A 19645-nucleotide genomic window follows, 5' to 3' on the forward strand; every position below is an offset into this window, starting at 1 on the left:
TTTTGTATGGAATTCAAGTTATTTGTCACTATGATGCGTTCATGTTGTGCGTTTAAAAATAACAAATCTGATTACTTTACAATATTTTCTATATCTGCAATATTTTTGATTTTATACTGGCTATTTTAAATTCTCAGCAGTTACTGTGACTGTCATTTACTGTACTTTATTTTCCCTAGATTGAAACTCTGTGTCAAATTATTGTGTTTCTGGTAAATAAACCATACTGAATATTCTTAGTGTTTAGAGCAACAAAACAATACAAAATATATGTACTCCTGCAGGTAACAAAATTTTTTTGCCATGTCAACCGAACTATACACTGTCAAAGAGGGCTGGTTGATGAAAAGAGGTATTTTTGTTAAAACTATTTAAATGTATCTTGCTTTATTATATGTCTCTGAATATGTATACAGGATAGTTTTTATTTAAAAAATCTATTGTAAAGTCCTGCATGGTGATAATTATAAACTAGTTTCGTATTTTTTACACCTTTTTCTAAGGTGTATACTAATGCTTATTGCACTGGGTACAATGTGATAAAGAAGAACGGATAAGTTTTTCAACAACTTAAATTCCTTTCGTTTTCATAAAAACATGCCCTCGTCTTCATTTGCCTGGTTTATCTTTGCTCTATGTCAAATATAAAAATTTTTTTCTAATATTACAATTTCTTATTATTTTGAATACAAACCATGCCAGAACATTTTTTTACTGATTTTAAAATGTGCTTAAAGCCATTTTATTTTATATCATTACTGCTCTTTTAGCCAAAGTTGTATTTTCCAGTTAACTGCATTATAGAAAGTTCACCTAATGTATTTTAGGTAAATACATCAAGAATTGGAGGCCAAGGTATTTTGTTCTTCGCAGTGATGGTTCATTCCTGGGATTTAAAGATAAGCCAAGAGCAGAAATTAATTCTGTTGATCCGTTAAACAACTTTTCTGTTGAGCGTACGTTAATTAAACTTTTTATTTCACATGTAGTATTTGCTTAAATGAGCACAATGCTCATTTTACTTACTTAAAAGTTAGTAGATGTTTTTTAATTCACGATTTCTTTTAGATAAAAGTTGGAGTCAGGAAGTCTCTTGATTATTATTATTTTTAATTTTAGGTTGCCTGATTATTAAAAAAAGTAAACCTAAACCAAATGGATTTATCATCAGGTATACAGCCAAATAAATTCTCACTGTACTGTATATGATTTTGTTATGTGTTAGCCTCCCTAATTAGGGAAAAAAGCATGGCAGCAGAAGAAAGTGTTGTAAATTATTAACAATATAACATTGACTGCTGTTGTTATGCTTTTGTAGAATATTATTTACGGCTGCAATTAGGCCAGTTATTCTGAAAGATAAATATTCCTTTTTTGCATGATAACATAATAAGTATTACTATAATTGCATAATACGTTCAAGGGAATAAAAACTAAAGATTTCTTATACATGTGTCAAACAAGAGCAAAACAGTGCTGTTACTTCAGAACTTGTAGGGCTTTGAATGTAGGCCTTCACAATGCAAATATTTATCCAGATTAACACATACGGAAAAATCAGTAAGAAAGTCTAACAAGTGTTCTAATTACGAGGAAAGTGTGGTTAAGATATGTTACAAAATTGTAAAAAATGTTGCCCCGTGTGGTTAGGCCACAAATAAGTTTGGCCCTGAAACAGCCTTTTTTTAAAAAAATAGTTTTTGGCAAAAAAAAAGTGGAGGGGGCAAGGTCCCCCAGTGCTACGAACCATACACAATGATAAGAACAAAGTAAAACAATTTTGAGCTTCACCAAATTTTCTATTTTTTTGAGTAAGTTATTATTGGTCCATTGTTGGCATTACATCTCAGGGTGTCTTTTAAAATTATAAAAAACAACTAGTGTGAACTTTGTCACATATACAGTGATATGGAAGCGGGACCTCTGAATTTCCTTATCTCGCAATTGAAGCAAGATTTTGGCTATTTTATTTGTAGTCAAAACGACAGCATTTTAGCTATCTACACTAAAACAAAAGGTGAAAAATTGAAAGAAATGTGTTTGAATCAACTTTCATCCGACAAAACTTCCGATAGATTTCCATCTTAAACGGACACTCCCATTTGCTTAGATCTCAGATTTATTGAATAGTCCTGGTCCTTTTAATGCAGGAGTAAGCCTATTCATAGCCAACCTGACCATCCTAGCTAATTCACCGACTCTTGACTTAGTTAAAAGAACTACATAGACATGAATCTCTATTGCCTAGCCCCTTCATTGTTGGTAACCAGGTCTTACACAAGAAATCCAGCCATGCGGTTGGTTCTTAACTAATACAGAGGTGAACGCCGACGGAATATGGATGAAGCAAGTCTGCAAAACTGCACTTACACGCAGATCAGACACACATAATTTTTTTCAAGCACAAGTGACTTTACAAATAATAATAATAATAATAATGCAAACTTAAAAACTTATTTTGTTTTATATGTTTTAAGTTTTCTTTAGCAACATTTTTGCAATTGAATTGGCTTATGAATAAAATACGCAGCCTTACTTTGTGTTTTAACGGCGCCTGACACATTTATTACTTGTGGTAAGTGTGATCATGATTATGAAACTTCCATGATGGCACATGGCGTATAAAAACAAAACGAAATAGATGACGAACGAAGGTTGATTAAGAGAGACAGATTATATTTGAATTATCTCGTTATTTTGCATGTTTCGATTTTTAATTTTTGAAGTTATAATAGGGGAGATGTAGGTACAGAAACGTGCTTATTTGTTTTATATGTTAAAGGCTTTTGCAGTCTCCAGTGTTTGGGGTTCAATGGTCAAATCGTCCCACCTTTTATAAACATGCCAAAATACTTTCTAGGTGTGCGATCATACGCATGCGAAAAACAATAATGGCATGTGCGGAGGCGTCATTCCTGTCCAAGCCTGATGATTAATATCTTCTTTGTGCTTCATACCTTGGTTACTGTTGGTTACTTGCAATGATATAAGCTACAAAGGTCCTATTGAAATATGACTTCTTATTTTAGATGTTTTCAACTTACAAAATTTGTTAATAGGACTTTCGCTGTCGATTCCTCTTCTGACAGGTAATTTTTTTCCTTTGATTTTGATTTAGTACTGTTGTTTGCTGTTTTACCTTGTTAAATCTTTGTATTAGGGAAGATTGGATAAATGCCATTGAAGATGTTTCTAATCGAATGAAGAAAGAAGAGAAAGCCAGAGATGGTGCTATATCCTCCACCCATGATAGCTATGATTCTTCAAAGATGGTAATAACGCAAGACTTGGTGTACATTAGTAGCGTTATAACGGACTTTTTGCTTTAGTTTGTTTTATTTTTATTTAAATTTTAGACTTTGGAAGATTTTGAAATCCTGAAGGTTTTAGGAAAAGGCACTTTTGCCAAAGTAAGTAGTGCCACTGTATCTTGCCTATATATATTATATTTAATCCATTCTCCAATCATATCTAGCCCACTTACTAAGAGACATACTTCACTAGCTTTGCACAAGGCCTGTACCTTCTTTGGTTGATTTTTACATATTGACCTCTCAAAAAATATGCATGTAAGAAGACAACAAACATCCTTTTCAGAAACATAAATTTAGAATATCAATTTTCAAAAGAGTGCAGTACTTTTTATTTTAAAAGGAGTTTGATGAGCAAAATTGTGAGACATTTTAATGCAGCCAATGTAAATAAGAGGTACCTTGTTCAATTGCATGTTTAATTTTAGGGTGTGGATAATTGGAGGAATACTGTAGCTATGTTCTTTAAAATTGAAGTAGACTTTTTTTTCCTAGATATAATTATCCAGTGCAGTTTAAGCAAAACTAGTATTTTAAATATATTTGGCTATGGACAAGTTCATAAATATCAGACACTAATTTGGACATTGCAAAAACGCAAAAATCAAAATTTCTTCATAATTCGTTTATAAATCCGTCTGGTTTGCTAAGATTTTCAGGGATGCTGCGTATGCTTGTTCTTCAAAAGCTAAGTTGGTCAAAGTACCAAAACTACCTGCTGTGGTATATGATTTTGTTAAAAAAGTAACATTGTTAGTAATTTATCATTTTTTTGGTTATCTTTGTGTTTTCAATCTGCTTATCCTATTTAAAGCACTCTTAAATGGTATATTTACTAAAAAAAAATTCAGGACACAAATTTATCAGAGTATTTGAACAATATACTGATAAATTTTTAACAAACGAAAATTATTGAAGTGTCATAATGATACTCATTTTTCAATTTGATAATGTCCTGTATTTTGTAAAGAGCATTAAAATCATATCAAGTCTTTAATAATACCTAAAAACAATTTTAGGGGTAATAAAATGATAAAATCTTAACAATTTGCATAACCAAACTGTACTATATTTTTGCCTTTTTAAGTTTTTTTAGACTGTTATGTTAAACGCATTGAGTATTGAGTAAATGGTTACTACCACATATTTTTAACAATGTTTACTATGTATGAATGGATTGTGTGTTTATTCATTTCTGTTCATTCATTTTTATTTTCTTCTTTTTCTTCTTTTCCCTTTATAGTAAAAATGTAATGTTTCTTATTTTTGAATACTATTTTGTAGTTCATTCATTAGTCAGTATGGTATGTGTGCAGTATGTATACAGTGGTGATTAGGAATACAGAATGGATTCTCAATTTTTACAGATTTTATTTAATTAATTAGCAATATAAAGTAAATACTAGTTGTTGTTTTTTAAGATGAATAAAGATGAGTGAAAAATTGTATACTTGCAAGAATCTTGATTGCGGGGAACGTTTTACAAAAAAAATATTCTGATTCAGATTTGTTAAGAAATTATCACATTTTTGCTCTACATAGAATTTATATTCAGTACTGTTCCAGTTAACTGTATTTTCATATAAAATAATTATAAAAAAATGGTTATCTGTTTCTTTTTGTTTTGGGATCACAAGCTGATAAAACCTAACAATTTTGTAGCTTTAAAGTGTTATATTTTTATCAATTTTGTGTCTTGGAAATAAAAAAATATGCAAAGTTGCTCAGAAAGTTCTTAAAAACATCATATTCAAAGCAAAATACATAACTTATAAAAATAAGGAGTTTAGAGCATTTTTTATCAATTTCAAAATTCTGCCCTTGTTAATTTGCTATCAATTTATTGTTCCTGAAACAAACGAAAATAACTATGTTAATATTTACTGTTATGAAATAGGGATATTCAGAAACTTTTGACTGTAATGCGAAGTCTAAAATCAAATTAGTTTTTTAACTTTTTTGTTTATAAACATTTTGTGATAAACTCAAAACAACAAAATATGGTCTGATATTTCTAAACTTGTCCCTATAGTTAGGAGTCCAAGTGCTACTTTTTTTATTACAAAAAGAATAAATTTATTTATATTAGCATGTTGATTCAAAACGTGAGGTAAAAATATGTTAAAGAAGAGAAATATGACAGAGTTCAGCTGGTGGTCAACTTGGATCGGTGTAACTTGTAGGGGTCATATTGGTTCTGTAGAAAAATTGTTTCATTAAATATGTTCCACTTTATCTGTAGGATTGGAAAGCCCTAAAATTGCATTATTTTTAAGATGCCACCCTGTTTGTAATGACTTGTCTTGCTGGGTTGATATTTGTAGCTCCTCTCTAAGCTTGTACAGTAGAAAGGTCTGTCATACCAAAACTTGTAATGTTAAATATTTCTGCACTAGGTAATGTTGGGAAAGGAAAAGAAGACAGGCAATGTTTTTGCAATAAAGTTACTCCGAAAAGACGTTATTCTTGCAAAGGTAAGGTTTGTAAACCCTTTAACAGAATACATATATTTTATAGTACAATGGTATGTTGTCATTTAAAAAATACAATAGAATGTAATTTACATAAATTACATGTGCCTAATATTCTTAAGGATGAAGTAGAACACACGCTCACTGAAAATCGAGTTCTCCAATCTACAAAGCATCCTTTCTTAACAGTGAGTATTTTGTATTTTCTGGCTAAAAATAAGGCGCATTTATTTTATTTTAACATAGCATAATATTTTATATTTCTTATAACATTATTTTCTCTTTTGTTTTTAAGGTTTTTAAGGAAATAAGGCTTGGGTAGAAGGGTTGTTTTTTACATAAAGAAAAACAAACGCATATAATTAGGATTTTTGCAGACAGATAAAGCAATTTTGATATTTAAACTAACCATTGTGTTGTGAAGATATTGTGCCTTTTGTGCACCCTGAGCATAAAGTAGCGATTTAGCATCTGTGATGAGCAGAAAAAAGATTATTATGATAACAAAGACAACCATTTTAAATAGAAAATGATATATTTTAATACCCAATCTGATATGAAAATCTGATGTGATTCTACAAATCTCTCTCTGAAAGTTATATTGAAATTTAAATTGTTTTGTACTTTATTCACTGCATCTTCTGATAAAAAAAGTTTTCAATTTAAATATGGACGTGTGTATTTAAATAAATTCAGGGAAGGTCTATTTTTATTATTTTTGTGTTATAGGAACTAAAATATTCGTTTCAAACGCCAGACCGACTTGTATTTGTTATGGAGTGTGTCAATGGTGGGGACGTAAGACAATTTTGCTATACATTTAAATAAATCTATTGTTTAAATTCCTAAATAAGTTTTGACTTTCATTTGATAATAATTATCACTCATTTTAATTTATTTTACTTTTACTTTCAGTTGTTCTTTCATTTGCAACGGGAAAAAGTATTTTCAGAGGCTTGGTCAAAGTTTTATGGTGCAGAAATCACATTAGCCTTAAAGTACCTACATGAAGAAAAAATTGTTTACAGAGATGTGAAGGTAATATTCTGTAGGCATCTCCAACGAAAATTGCACCCAATTTACCTAGAGTTTATTTAAAATTAGCGCTGTTTTATGTATTAGTAAATATAAAAAAAATGTTAGTCTGAAGATGAGAAAAAATTCTCTGAATAAATTCTTTGAATAAAATTGTGCTTTCAAGAAATAACTTAATTTTACTGTAAAAATGTGGACTTTCTCTAGAAATCTAACATGGACTGAATTTAAAATAGTGACAAATATCTGTTACAAATTGCCTTGCATATACGTCTAAAAAAATTAGAATTTTTTTGCAGTCATGATAAAAATGACCAAACATAATCAAATGATTAAAAACTGCATTGATAAATTTTGATAGGATTTATCTCATATCTCTTAATTTGTCCAGAGAAATTATTGCTGCAATAATTTTGATGTAAACAATCTGTAAAATTTTGTTAAAACCTAAAAAAATGCCATTTTTTCTATAAATTTCTGCAGACTAATTTTTGTCCTATGCAAAGATTTTTTGTTTTAAAATAACCTTTTACATATCGACGCATTGTGCAGATTTCTCATCCATCCAGGTGACATTTTTTGTCACCTTAAGCATGATGAATTTAGAGTACTTTCAGTTAATGTATGAAAAATTACAAAAGTACTACTTGTTTCTACTTTACAAATTACAAAACTGATCAAATAAAAGATTCCCACCTTTCCAAAAAGTTACTGAAATTCACAAATTCAATGTGAGTTGGAAAAGTGAAATAAGTTGTCTAGTTAAAGTTCTTTTGACGATTAATGTTACATTTTTTTATTCTACGCTATTATTATTTTTGAAAAAAGAATTCGAGACACAAACTAGATACATAAATTTATTTTAATGCCTTTACCTTTTCTGTAACATAACACAGTTGATCAATTCTGAAATAATTTCACTTAATAATTTTTGCAAAAGAGGTAAAAGTCCTTGAAAACACGAAAGTGTCTGATCTTAAAGTACAAACAAAATGAGGTGTATTTAACATGACCTTTGGTTATTTCTGAATTAAACACCTAGTTTTAGGGTAGTTTCTTGGGAAGAAATAATTTTAGTCATCAATAAAAATTTCACTATTTTCAAATTTATAAAAATTTCACTATTTTCAAATTTTTCTACGGGAATTCAATATCTTGCTGGAAAAACTTCCAACATTAGAGCATCAGTTCGTCTTAAATGTCAATTGACGTTTTTTGTAGTTTGTAAGTGGCCTTTTATACATACACTTTGTTTTTTAGCTTGAAAATCTTCTCATTGATTCAGATGGACATATTAAATTAATAGATTTTGGTTTATGCAAACAAGAAATCTCCTTCGCAGACATAACACAAACATTTTGTGGAACTCCTGAATATTTAGCTCCTGAGGTTAGTGATTTTCATTTCTCTCATTGTTGACCTTCTATGTAGCTTTACAACTAGTGGGATAGAACACCATAAAGTCGGATTTCCACTTTAATAAAGTGTATCGGAATGTAACAAGAAAAATATTTGAATCTGATTGGTTATTCTGCTAAATACTTTTTTGTTTCAATAAAAAATTTTCTTTCCTGTCCCTAAAAAAGTTAAAATCTATCAACCAATCAGATTTCAGAAATCACAATTTTTTGAGTCGATCCAATCCCTTCCATTCTTGAGTGGAAATCCAGCTTAAGAGCAGTGAAAACTTATGGGAAAAATGAATTGAGAAGAGAGTTCAGAAAATAGGAGACATCTTTTTTCAGCTTCTTTGCAAAATTTTTAGGTAAGTTCTATCGTTGTACTAAGTCTTTCCCAACAAGTTTTTCCCTGTTTTTATATTTTTGTTGTAGTAGTTGCTAGCTGTGATTTGTTTGATTTAAACTAAACATATGCTTTCGAAGAATAAACTGATCTTTTTTCATCAATTCCTTGATAATTAATAGGATTTGTGCATCAAAATTAATTTTGTCTTCACGTTTGTTACACCATAAGTTGTTAGAAAACATGTTAGTTGGTTTTATAGGCAAGCTTGACTGCACTTTAACTCCCCCTCCCCCTTCCCCATCTAAATATGTTATGCTAAGTTACTTTTAGGTCTTTATACCCATATTTATGGTGTTATTTTTTTATATAGTGTTATTTTTTTTAATTGTCATGAGGAATCCAACGATGATCGTTTTTTACGACATTTTAATGTGTAGCCTGGTGTAAAAGGTGTTCTTATTGAGAATATTTTGCACTTGTTTAAGTTAGAAAAACATAGGGTTTGCAATATCTTAAAAGCAGAAAAAATCACCTGTGATCTGAACAGTATGCAAAGTTAAGGGGGATTTTAAAAAGTCAAGGAAAATATTATTTAAAGATTCCACACTTAAGTATTATTATTTTTATTTTTATAGAGAAAATAGTGTCTTTTTATTGCAGGTCAAAAAATGGTGTGTTTTCACGTCTGATAGTAAAAGGGGTTTGTCATGTAGTAAAATGGCACCTCTTGTTATATAGCTCTGTATGTTGTTTGTTCTATTTTGTAGGTGCTAGAAGACGATCATTACGGTAATGCTGTCGACTGGTGGGGATTTGGTGTTGTCTTATACGAAATGTTATGCGGTAGACTGCCGTTCTATAATCGTGATCACGAAGTATTATTTGAACTCGTATTGCGTGTGAGTACTTTTTGTCGCTGTTATCAGCTTGTTATCAATGTCATCATTAACTCTATTCCTGCTGGGCTATTCAGACTATCTGGCGGCTTCTCAATGCTGGAGGGTGGGCGTCCTCGCTCTCTGTTATTTTTAAAGTTCTTTTTAATTTGACATAAAACTTACCACAAGTGTTGCCCAGACCTTAGTAACAATTTGGTCAAAGAAAATTTGCTTACGTCAGAATTTTTGTCAAATATTTGTATAATTCCTTGGAATGTAGTGATACTAATTTGACAAAAAAAAATAATGTAAAAATATATTATGTTTTCCTTAAAGCTTACAAAAATAGTTGGAAAAGTAACAAGACATCAAGGTGTAACTATACACATCAAAATGTTATTGAAAAAAGTTGGGACAGAGAGGCTGAATCAGCCTCCATTCCCCTCCCACATGTTGGTTAGGTGGCAATGGCATTCTTTGGGATAAGAAACTTTCACAATCATAAGCTTTCAAAATATACTTCTGCGCGCCCACAAATTTAGGAATGACGGAAGATGTCAATAAAAGGGAGTGGCAAAAAGTTGAGTCTATGATACAAATCTCTACCTATTAATAAAAAGATAAGTTTCGAAACGACGCTAAGCAAGATGCTTACGCGGCTGATTTATCTTCATATAGAAATCTATTTGCTTACCCAATTTGACAATTTTAGTACTTATAAACTGACGAATTTTTTTTTGGCGTATTAATTTGGCGGAGCGCACTTCAAATATTAATATATATAAATAGTAAGTCTTTAACCCCCACGAATATGTCTTCTATTATGGTCTAGCAGAAGTAATAATGCTTTCATATTTCAGGGAACATGTTTAAAAGATGCTAGTAAATCGGAGTCAACTAGAGGCGCCACCTTGATATTTGTCAGCATTTTTGCAGTCAAGAATTCTTGATATTCGTCAGTAGTCTAATATTACTTGTTGGGAAAAGTAATTGAAGAGGGCTGGCCTGTATAATTATTAAGTGGTGTTGATTTACTTGCTTTTGTCTGCTGTCCTTATTCATAAGTACAGCGTTCGGCTCTGGTACGTAAAGTCTCGGTTTTAAACCCTGGCCGAGTCATACCAGAGACTATAAAAGTGTGAATCATTCTTTCCTGCTTAACGTTCAGCATGAGGAAAGGACATTTTAGGCGTTTTTTTTAGTTAAGCGGCTGTTGTGCTTTCAGGTCCCCAAAGTTCAGATGGGACCTTTAAACTCACTAAGACCCATTTTGCAGGACCCTCATTGATAACCCTACCCCTAGGAACCGAAGAGGCTATTCTGGGTAAATAATAATAATAATAAGAACAATAACAATGGTAGTAAGAGCTTTTGGATTCTCAAATTTTTGTGTTTCCTTTTACAGGAGCCCGTTCGCTTTCCATCATGTTTGACGCCGCAATCAAAAAGTATACTGAATGGATTGCTGGAAAAAAGTCCAGAAAAAAGGTAAACTGATATCAGACAATCCTGTTTTTAGCTGAAGTACAATAAGCAGACACTTGTTCATAGTAGAAATTTTGATTCAACGAAATGTACAGGTTTGATTAGAATATTTCATCTTCTTCTTTATTAATTAGACTTTTTTTTTACTAATATCGTTTTAAATTTGGCGCTCACTTTTAGGCGTTGTTTTTGTTAGGTTGGGTGGAACTATTCGTGACGCCGAACAAGTTATGGAGCATGAATTCTTCGAGTTAATTAATTGGAATGACATATTTCATAAGAAGGTAATGCATAACTAGGATAGAGGTTCAGAGGTTGAGAATGGATTTTTGATATAAAAAAATTAGAGAAGATTGAGAATCTTGGTGAGATGTGAGGGCGATGTCTGACAAATTCTGCATTTTATTGTGACACAAGACCTTTTATATGTTACTGTAACGTACTATGGAGACTTCAAAAACTTCTCTTCAAAAAATCATAGAGATTTTGTATTTGTTGACAAGAGATTTTACATGATGGAGAGTATACAGAATTACTTGTTAACTGTGATTTCTTATAATTTAAAACTGCTTTGTTTATTTAAAGGCGTTGTGAAACTAAGCTATACAATCGTAAAATAAATGAAATATAGTGTGGAATTTGTCAGGGAAGTTTTATTTTGTTTTCTGTCTGGGGACTCTGTGTCGGCAGCTATGAGGGTTTTAACACTTCCCTTTTTTTATTACTTCTCCGCACAGGTTTTTGCTGCTTGTAAAAATGAAATTAGAACACGAAGTTATATAATCCAATTTCCTTGATCTATGTTAAACTTTTAAAGCGTATTGTTGTTTGTTTTTTAGATTCCTCCTCCCTTCAAACCATCCATTGACAACAAGGAAGATGTGAAATATTTTGATGAAGACTTTACAAGAGAGACTCCCAGACTTACACCTCCCAAAGGTATCCTCGTCATTCAATCATTCATTCATTTATTCATTCATTCGTTTATTCATGTACTTTGTTGACATTCTGTGTTAGGCATTTCCATTTTCAAATTTAAAAAATAACTTTCAGGCGACTTTTTAATTAACACCAAGATCCGTGCTACACGTTTTTTATAGCACTTCAATTGTTAAGGATCCAGGCTAAGAATTAGGCAACCTGTTTATGCAGCAATATAGTGTACTTCGGAGAAATTGTTTTGTGTGTGCTGAGTTTACTACTGACAATGCAAGGGTCAAGGTAGGGTTCTTGATGCCAGTACTGTGTCTTTAAACAAATTAGATGCTAATTACCTTCAGGGCGAAATATATTCGCCATTAAGAACCTATAACACCTAACCCCGAGAACAGGGTTACTTTGAATGTATGCTATTGTGAAGTGTTTTGTATTTATTGCTCCTTAAACATATTCTACTATATTGATCAAATCAAATGTTACCGTTTTATCATTTAAGTGAAGGGGTTTCAATCTTTAATATTTAAAGAGCGTTCGGGTGAGTTTACACTTCTTAGAACCGCAGGCGTGGGTTGACAAAATTGCAGGCTTGAGGATAATAGGGATGAGGGTCGTTGTCTTTTACGTGCTATTGGTCAGAATCCTTGGAAATGTAAGAGCTTAAGCTTTTATAGTGGTCCTTATTGAAAGATCTGACTCTCAACCGTATGTCTTTTTATAGATTGTTTGGATGATTATGCGACGAAGTACTTCTCTGAGTTTTCCAGCTTTTCATTTGTCGACAATGGAGAAGAGCTGAATAAATAGTTTTCCTTCTTTGCGAAAATAAGTTTATGGATAACGAGCATAATTAAAGCAGTATAAACACCAGAATATCCAGTCGTATTTTTTTGTAATTTTTATTTTTTATAGTTGATGATATAGTGTTCTATATTTTCAGGAGTCTGTAACTGAAGAACATTGTGGCAGTATAGTCATCATCAGGTAAAAATCTAAAATAACAGTAAAATCAGTTAATGCAGATTAAAACAAAATTATCACAAACTTTAAAACATATTGAAATGATATTAAAACCTTATCAAAGGAGTGTGACTTTTAAACTCGTCTTTTGTATTCAACGATGGCTTAATGTCATTTAAAAAAGGGCTTTCAAAATCAGTAAATGCCGTTGAGACTTTGAGGTCGATAAAATTTTAACTGTTTATACTTATCAGGGGACAAGGCATGGAAGTTCATTAATAAACCTGTATCCGTCTTTTTGCTATGCCAAGTTGACTCTAGCAATCCATCTTGTTTCAGTAAATTAACATATCTAAGAACGGCAATTCACCGTTTTTTTCATTCTCCACTGTAAATTTCAATGATGGATGAAGATTGTTGATGTTCTGTTGTTGATACACGTTTCCAATCTGGTTCGTCTTTATATTTCTCAGATAATCATCCCTATATCTTGCAAATAGATTAGCATCACCCTTTACGATTTTATCAAATTTATGCATCCAACCGTTTGCGAGAGGTGGAGCGGGAGAACTCCCCATTGCTAAACCATCAACTTGCCGGTAATACCCATCGTTTGTTAACATAATAACGTCACAACTACAAATCTTAAGTAGTTTTTTGAAAGTTATTTTATCAACTGGAGGCTTTTGGTATTTATATTTTTTATTTTGCTTACTATTTCACTTACTGCATTGTACTCGAGAATATTTTGTACACTTATTTATTAAAAGCTTGTTTCTCAGCACGCTTATTTATTATCCATGTATAAATTTTTGAAATTTTAATTTTTTTATACGTTATTAATTTGTTTTTATGTTAGGTGTAAGCGATGCACTTGTCTGTCATAAATACATTTATAAATTTTCGAATAAGATCTTCTGATGAGGCTTCTTTATGTAGGTTTTGCCGTTCCTCTTCAGTGTTCCCTCTCATAAGTTAGTGATCAATTAGAAACACGAGATATAATAACAAAATATGCTTCACAAACTCTTTGCTTTGTTCAGTGTAGTTATTCTTCTTTACTTATGAAAAACAGCCTGTATATAACACTGAAGAGATTTGCATTAGTTGTGCCCGTGTATGTGTTTTTCCGTTAAATTTTGTGAACAATTTTTATCAAATAAATCCAATTTGTTTCTGAGACGGAGTCCTAATCTGATAACGGCACTGTTTCTTTCAAGTAAGCTTATCATTCTGTAAGCTCATACTCTCCAAGTAAGCTCAAAATAAGCTCAAAATATTATTAGGGTTATTGACCTTTATTTTTATAAAATATATGCCCGACATTTTTTTACGTTGTCTAAGAATAGAAGAAAGTTCTCCTGCTTACCACACTGTCACGTTTACAAAATAATAAACTTTTAACAATAATCTAGAGCTGCCAGAAGAAATTTCAGAACTGCGTTAAGTCGGGTATGTTGTAGATGTTTCACAAGTCAGGAAAGGTCAGGAAATTTTAGTATAGCTATAAAACTTCAGCTATCAACTATTTTAGTGCAAATTAAGTATTGCTTTACAAAAGTTTTGGTAATAAACCATTTTACATCAAAAGTCAGAATAATCTTCGTTTTAGTAATGGAAGAGTCAGGGAAAATTAAAATGATGTCAACTGGCCACTCAGTAATCTGATATTCTTCTTTATGAGAACTTTACAATAACGAGAGTGAAAATGAGGCAAAAAAATAAGAACAACTTGAAAGCAATTTCAGACAGATGTTTCAGTGCAACAATTTTTTTCAAAACACTTTTAAACAGTAATAAACGAATTTATAGTCACCAATTTTGCATATATATATATATATATAAATTCACTTAGTTTGTAATATTTTTCTATTTATATTTTGATACAATCACGAATAGTGTAAATTATTTGAACGTTTTTGTAGTCTGATCACCAACTTTGTTGACAAGAACTTTTTTAAACATTTTTTTTTTGATAGATTACACCGGGTTTTGCTTTGGTTGTCTGCGTAACCTTGAAAACCTTGAATATCTCATTCATCGAAAAAATCTCCCAAACATTTCTTTCTACCAGAATGTGCCTCCTTGGCTGAACTAATTAAGAAATATTTATTGACATTTTAATGAAAAACAAGAAGCCCAGGGGGTTGAAGATTTCCGTCATTACCTGAAAGATTTTAAAATTTGAAGCAGACCTTGAAAATGGAGAATTATGGGGTAAAAAATTCATTGAGTATTCTAATTTATTATTGCAACCTGTATATATATACTTATACTATTTACTATATATATACTTGTATATATAAACGAACTTGTAACTCTCTTTGACGAAAAAAAATATACACACACACAACCTTGGAGGAAAGAATACGGAAGTTATTATTAGAAGTTATTTCTTCAGTTATAATGAACATTAATTCAGCACACATTTTGTCAGCATTTGTCCGGCGCATATCTATCTATATTGTTTTTCATGATCAAAGTGGTATACTCAAGCCTGTAAAAATAGGTTAATATCACGGTTAGACGCTTTTTTCAAACGTATTGTTGAAGTTTTTAACGAAAAATGTTTACCGACCTATATTAGGCATATTTTACATACTAATTTCACGTGCCTGCGGCGTGTTACAGTCAGATTTCCATAGAAAAAGCACTATTAAAGGAGAATACGGAATTTAATCATTTTTTTGCGAAAAATTCTCGGTCGAGCACCAACACCAATAGAAAATTAATACATTTAAATGTGACATACGGAGTGTGGTTTCTATAGGGAGTAATACTCCGTATAGTTGTTACTTTAGGGGCAGAAACTTTCGCGGGCATTAACTTTCGTGTTTTTCGCGTTTTTTGGTCATTTTCGCGAAAGTTTATGACTTTGGAAATTCTAAATCATCAAAACGCGAAAGTTTTTTCACACAATAGCATGGATATTTTTCAGAACGCGAAAGTTTTTTCACGCAGAATCATGGATATTTTTCAGAACGCGAAAGTTTTTTCACCATAAAAAAATCATAAAAACGGGGAATTGTCAAAAGTAATGATTTATTTCTACTTTAATCGTCGTCAACTACGATAACATTTGGTGTTTTTTCTTCTTTGGAGCTGCGAGCATTTCCCGGGTGTCCCGATTATTTGAAACAGTAGTGCTTGTGGATGCAGTCTTTTTCTTCCTTTTGCCGGGGGCCTGCGGTGTAACGACTGTAGGCGGCAACGTCATGACGAAATTGAACAGATTTCCAACCGCTATGTCTTCTGTTGGTTTTGTTCGGGTCAGGCAAAATGCCATCGATTGATCCTTTCCAAGATATAGATCCGATGCTGAGTAATGATGTTGGGCAATCTGATGATAGCCATCTCTTAGCAATCTGTAATGTCACAGTTGAGAAATTTGAAGTGTTATGTGGAAGCAAGATACAAGAAAGTGACGACGATACTGACTCAGAATTGGAAGAGGGAGATAATTAAATTTACTTAGCCTAACCTTGTATATTTTATACATTTTTGATTACGGTAAATACCCGAGATGTGATTTAACGAATAAATTTTTTTCTTGGATATTACCTATTCGCGAAAGTTTTTTCACGCGAATATGAACCTTATTTTGAATTCGCGAAAGTTTTTTCCGGGAAATTTGTTTCGAAAATCGGCAAACGCAAAAGTTTTTGGCAAATATTTTGCTTTTTTTAAAACGCGAAAGTTAATGCCCGCGAAAGTTTCTACCCCTAAAGTATACGGAGCTTGGTTTAGCTATGCGGAGTCTGCCAACGAATGTTCTTAAAGTGAAATATTGCAATATATGACTATTTAAAACTATTTCCAAAAAAATTAAAATCAACTGTCCTAAAATAAAGTTTAAAAAAATAAGAGATTTATATTATAATAATAAGAAGCTAGTTCGTATATCCTACGTTACAAATATATGTGGCACAGAGACGACAACTGCACTGAATAAACGGAATGATGTTTAGCCCGTGTTCGAATAAGGATAACGAAGGGGCATTTTGGACAGAGTTATGAAGCTTCTCCCATAATTTAAACGCAATATAAGAGACGCTTAATAGGCCATGCTTTGTGGTACGAATTCTGCGCCTTTCAAGAGAACTTGATGCACGGAAACTATATGCTGTCTTTCTGAATGCAAAAACATCATTCATGTAGGAGAGATTCTGTTTCATTTTTGTTTTAAAAACCTCCTTTAACAATTTTCGTCAGAACTTTTCATGAATACTGATTCTGCATTCATTTTCAACCCTGTCGCATAAAAGTCTATTTGCTCTACTATGAATGCTATTAACTTTATGTAGTAGATCTCTACTTAAAAATCCCCATATAAGAGGGCAGTAATTAAATATGCTATAAATAAATGAATTAAAAATAGCATTTCGCTTATAATTAGAACATATATGGTGATATACGTTTTAAGGCATTGATCTTGGCATAAGCCTTCTTACGTAATGGAAGAACATTTTGCTTGAAAGAAAGCTGATTGTCAAGAATTATACCCAACAAATTTACGTATGGAGATTCTTGTAATATATTATTTTTCAAATTTAAAGTAACAGAATCTTTGTTTTTTAATTTTCCAAGAATGAGCAGTTTGCACTTCTCAGAATTTAACTGAAGCCAATTATTGGAAAACCATGTTCTAACAGTTGAAAAAGCACTTTCTAAACGTAACTTTATCTCCTCAAATTGTTTTCCATATGTATAACGTGTATTGTCGTCTGCGCATTTACAAATTTTAACATAAGCTCTATCATTTAAAATAAACATTAAATCATTTATATAAATATTGAATAAAAGTGGACCCAGAATCGAACCCTGTGGAACACCACTAATAATCTCTTTCCACAAGCTGAAATAGCCATCAATTCCGACTCTTTGAAACCGATTGGTGAGAAAACTCCTTAAAAAACCTAAAGCACTTTTTGAGAAACCATATGCATGTAGTTTCGCTTTTAACAGATGATCCGCACAATCAAATGCTTTACTCAAATCCATCAATAGCGCCTCTGCAGCATTTCCTTTATCAAGATCTTTTCGCCACGATTCTATCATGTGAAGCAAAACATGCTGGCTGCTAAAGCCCTTACGAAAACCTGACAAAAAAGGTGATAATTTACTATCAGTAAATTCATAAATCTGATCAAACATATGTTCAAAAAAACAGGACGATAATTCAATTTTGGTGAACGATCTCCGCTTTTAAATAGTGGACAAATATCAGTCAATTTCATTGCTCTAGGGAAAACTTCATCGACAATAGATTTCTTAAACAGCTTGATGAGATGTTCTCCGTACATATCGACGTAATATTTGAGGAAACGCGGTGGAATTGCTCCTTTCGGATCGGATTTGTTTTCTTTTAGGTTACCAATATACTTTTTCATAATGTCAATTTCAATTGATTTGAAGCACATTTTGTTGGTAGTGGTAGCATGTTTCTTTATCCATATGATACTTGGATGCTGTTCGTAATTCTTGATGACGTTTTCAATATCATTTTTAATACCGTTATAGTTTTCGTGCGGAATTCCATCAATATTCAAAGATTTCGTGACATTAACAAAATGATCATTTATTATATTTGCTATATGTTCTTTTTCACGAATTATTTGATCATTTTCAACTATTACTTGGACTGTATCTTTTACACATTTGTTAGAAGATATCGGTTTTGCAGTTTTCCAGAACTTCTTGTTATCAAAAATGTTGTTCATATTTAGTGAAGAAATAAAGAAAGGTATGTTCTGGCACAGGCGCACAGGCGCACAGGCGCACAGGGGCACACGCGCACGTCACAGTCAACCACAAAAAATTCCTGATCATGCAAGACCTAGTAAGTCCCTATCATGCTGTGCTTAGTCATGCATAACGAGGTAAATTCCCTATGCTGCAAATGAATAAAAATAATTCTAGCACACCTAGAGGGAAATTCCCCTGTACATCCGCTAATAATCATCAAAAATCAACGCATGCGCAGTAAAGATGTAAACTGTGTTAGTTTTGAGAAAGATGAAATCCTCCGACAAAATAAAATTCATATAATAAAGATGAACACGCACACTGTGAAACAATTACGGGATATCGCGAAAAGCTGTGGGTTAACCGGTTACTACAGGCTACGTAAAGCCGAATTAGTGGATATGTTGGAGAATGTACAACGAAAGTCGGTTAAGCCCGTGGTAATACATCCAACACCAGAGGCCATGGACATTTTTGAGAAAAAAAATCGTTCCATCGTGAAAACCAAGATGAGAGGGTGGTACAACTGGCTAGTGGACGCTGCTCCAAAGCCTATAAAAGGGGGGGGGGTTAAGAACCTATGCAGCCTTTAAGCGCAAGGTGATGAATCTCTATAATGGGACAGCTAACATCATTGCGAAAACTACGGTTCACGCTGAGGTCAAACAGGACGTCAAGGAAGACTACCTCGAAGATATTCAAAATCTATATGATCAGCCAGTGCAAGATTTTACGCCCCAGGAACATAAGCACGCGTTGCATAAAACATTTAAAAGTTATCGCATTCTCGGTACAGGAGGAACCGACATCGACGGGTATATAGGGATGGTGCGACCCAACGTGAAAACCTTGATTGAGGAGCAGGTAGGGAAAATGGGATTGGCAAAGATAAAGAAGACCCTATGGATCATGTGGAAGAAGAAAATCGTGCCAGCCTCGGGGTGGGTTAACGATGAGTACATCGAGATGAAGAAAGCCTTCAATAGTAATATGACAGAAATCTTCCAGGGTAGCGACGTAGACGACATGCTGGATAGGATGTTTACATCAATCAAAACACACGTAGAACATCCTGCAT

The 19645-nt window shown here is 32.3% G+C and overlaps 1 protein-coding gene across 1 annotated transcript; it reads left to right on the forward strand.

Annotated features, from left to right (window-relative positions):
• The first annotated feature begins 203 nt into the window (after positions 1-203).
• LOC130641292 (RAC-beta serine/threonine-protein kinase-like) lies at positions 204-15197 on the forward strand. Its single transcript, XM_057448032.1, has 16 exons — positions 204-352; positions 828-956; positions 1120-1171; positions 3030-3089; positions 3161-3272; positions 3357-3410; positions 5708-5785; positions 5905-5970; positions 6512-6580; positions 6698-6820; positions 8078-8206; positions 9331-9462; positions 10847-10929; positions 11123-11210; positions 11766-11865; positions 12584-15197. Exons 1-16 carry the CDS (start codon positions 304-306, stop codon positions 12667-12669), a joined length of 1410 nt encoding a protein of 469 aa, XP_057304015.1. The 5' UTR covers positions 204-303; the 3' UTR covers positions 12670-15197.
• Positions 15198-19645: the final 4448 nt, after the last annotated feature.

The sequence above is a fragment of the Hydractinia symbiolongicarpus genome, chromosome 4 (assembly GCF_029227915.1).
Source record: "Hydractinia symbiolongicarpus strain clone_291-10 chromosome 4, HSymV2.1, whole genome shotgun sequence".
In the NCBI taxonomy this organism is placed as follows: domain Eukaryota; kingdom Metazoa; phylum Cnidaria; class Hydrozoa; order Anthoathecata; family Hydractiniidae; genus Hydractinia; species Hydractinia symbiolongicarpus.

What these genes read in the sequence shown, in the direction of transcription:
- LOC130641292 (XM_057448032.1), top strand. Translation starts at nt 304, where the DNA reads ATGTCAACCGAACTATACACTGTCAAAGAGGGCTGGTTGATGAAAAGA. An exon ending in AAGACGTTATTCTTGCAAAG is followed by an intron (nt 5,786 to 5,904) that starts GTAAGGTTTGTA and finishes AATATTCTTAAG; the next exon opens with GATGAAGTAGAACACACGCT. An exon ending in TATTTGAACTCGTATTGCGT is followed by an intron (nt 9,463 to 10,846) that starts GTGAGTACTTTT and finishes TTCCTTTTACAG; the next exon opens with GAGCCCGTTCGCTTTCCATC.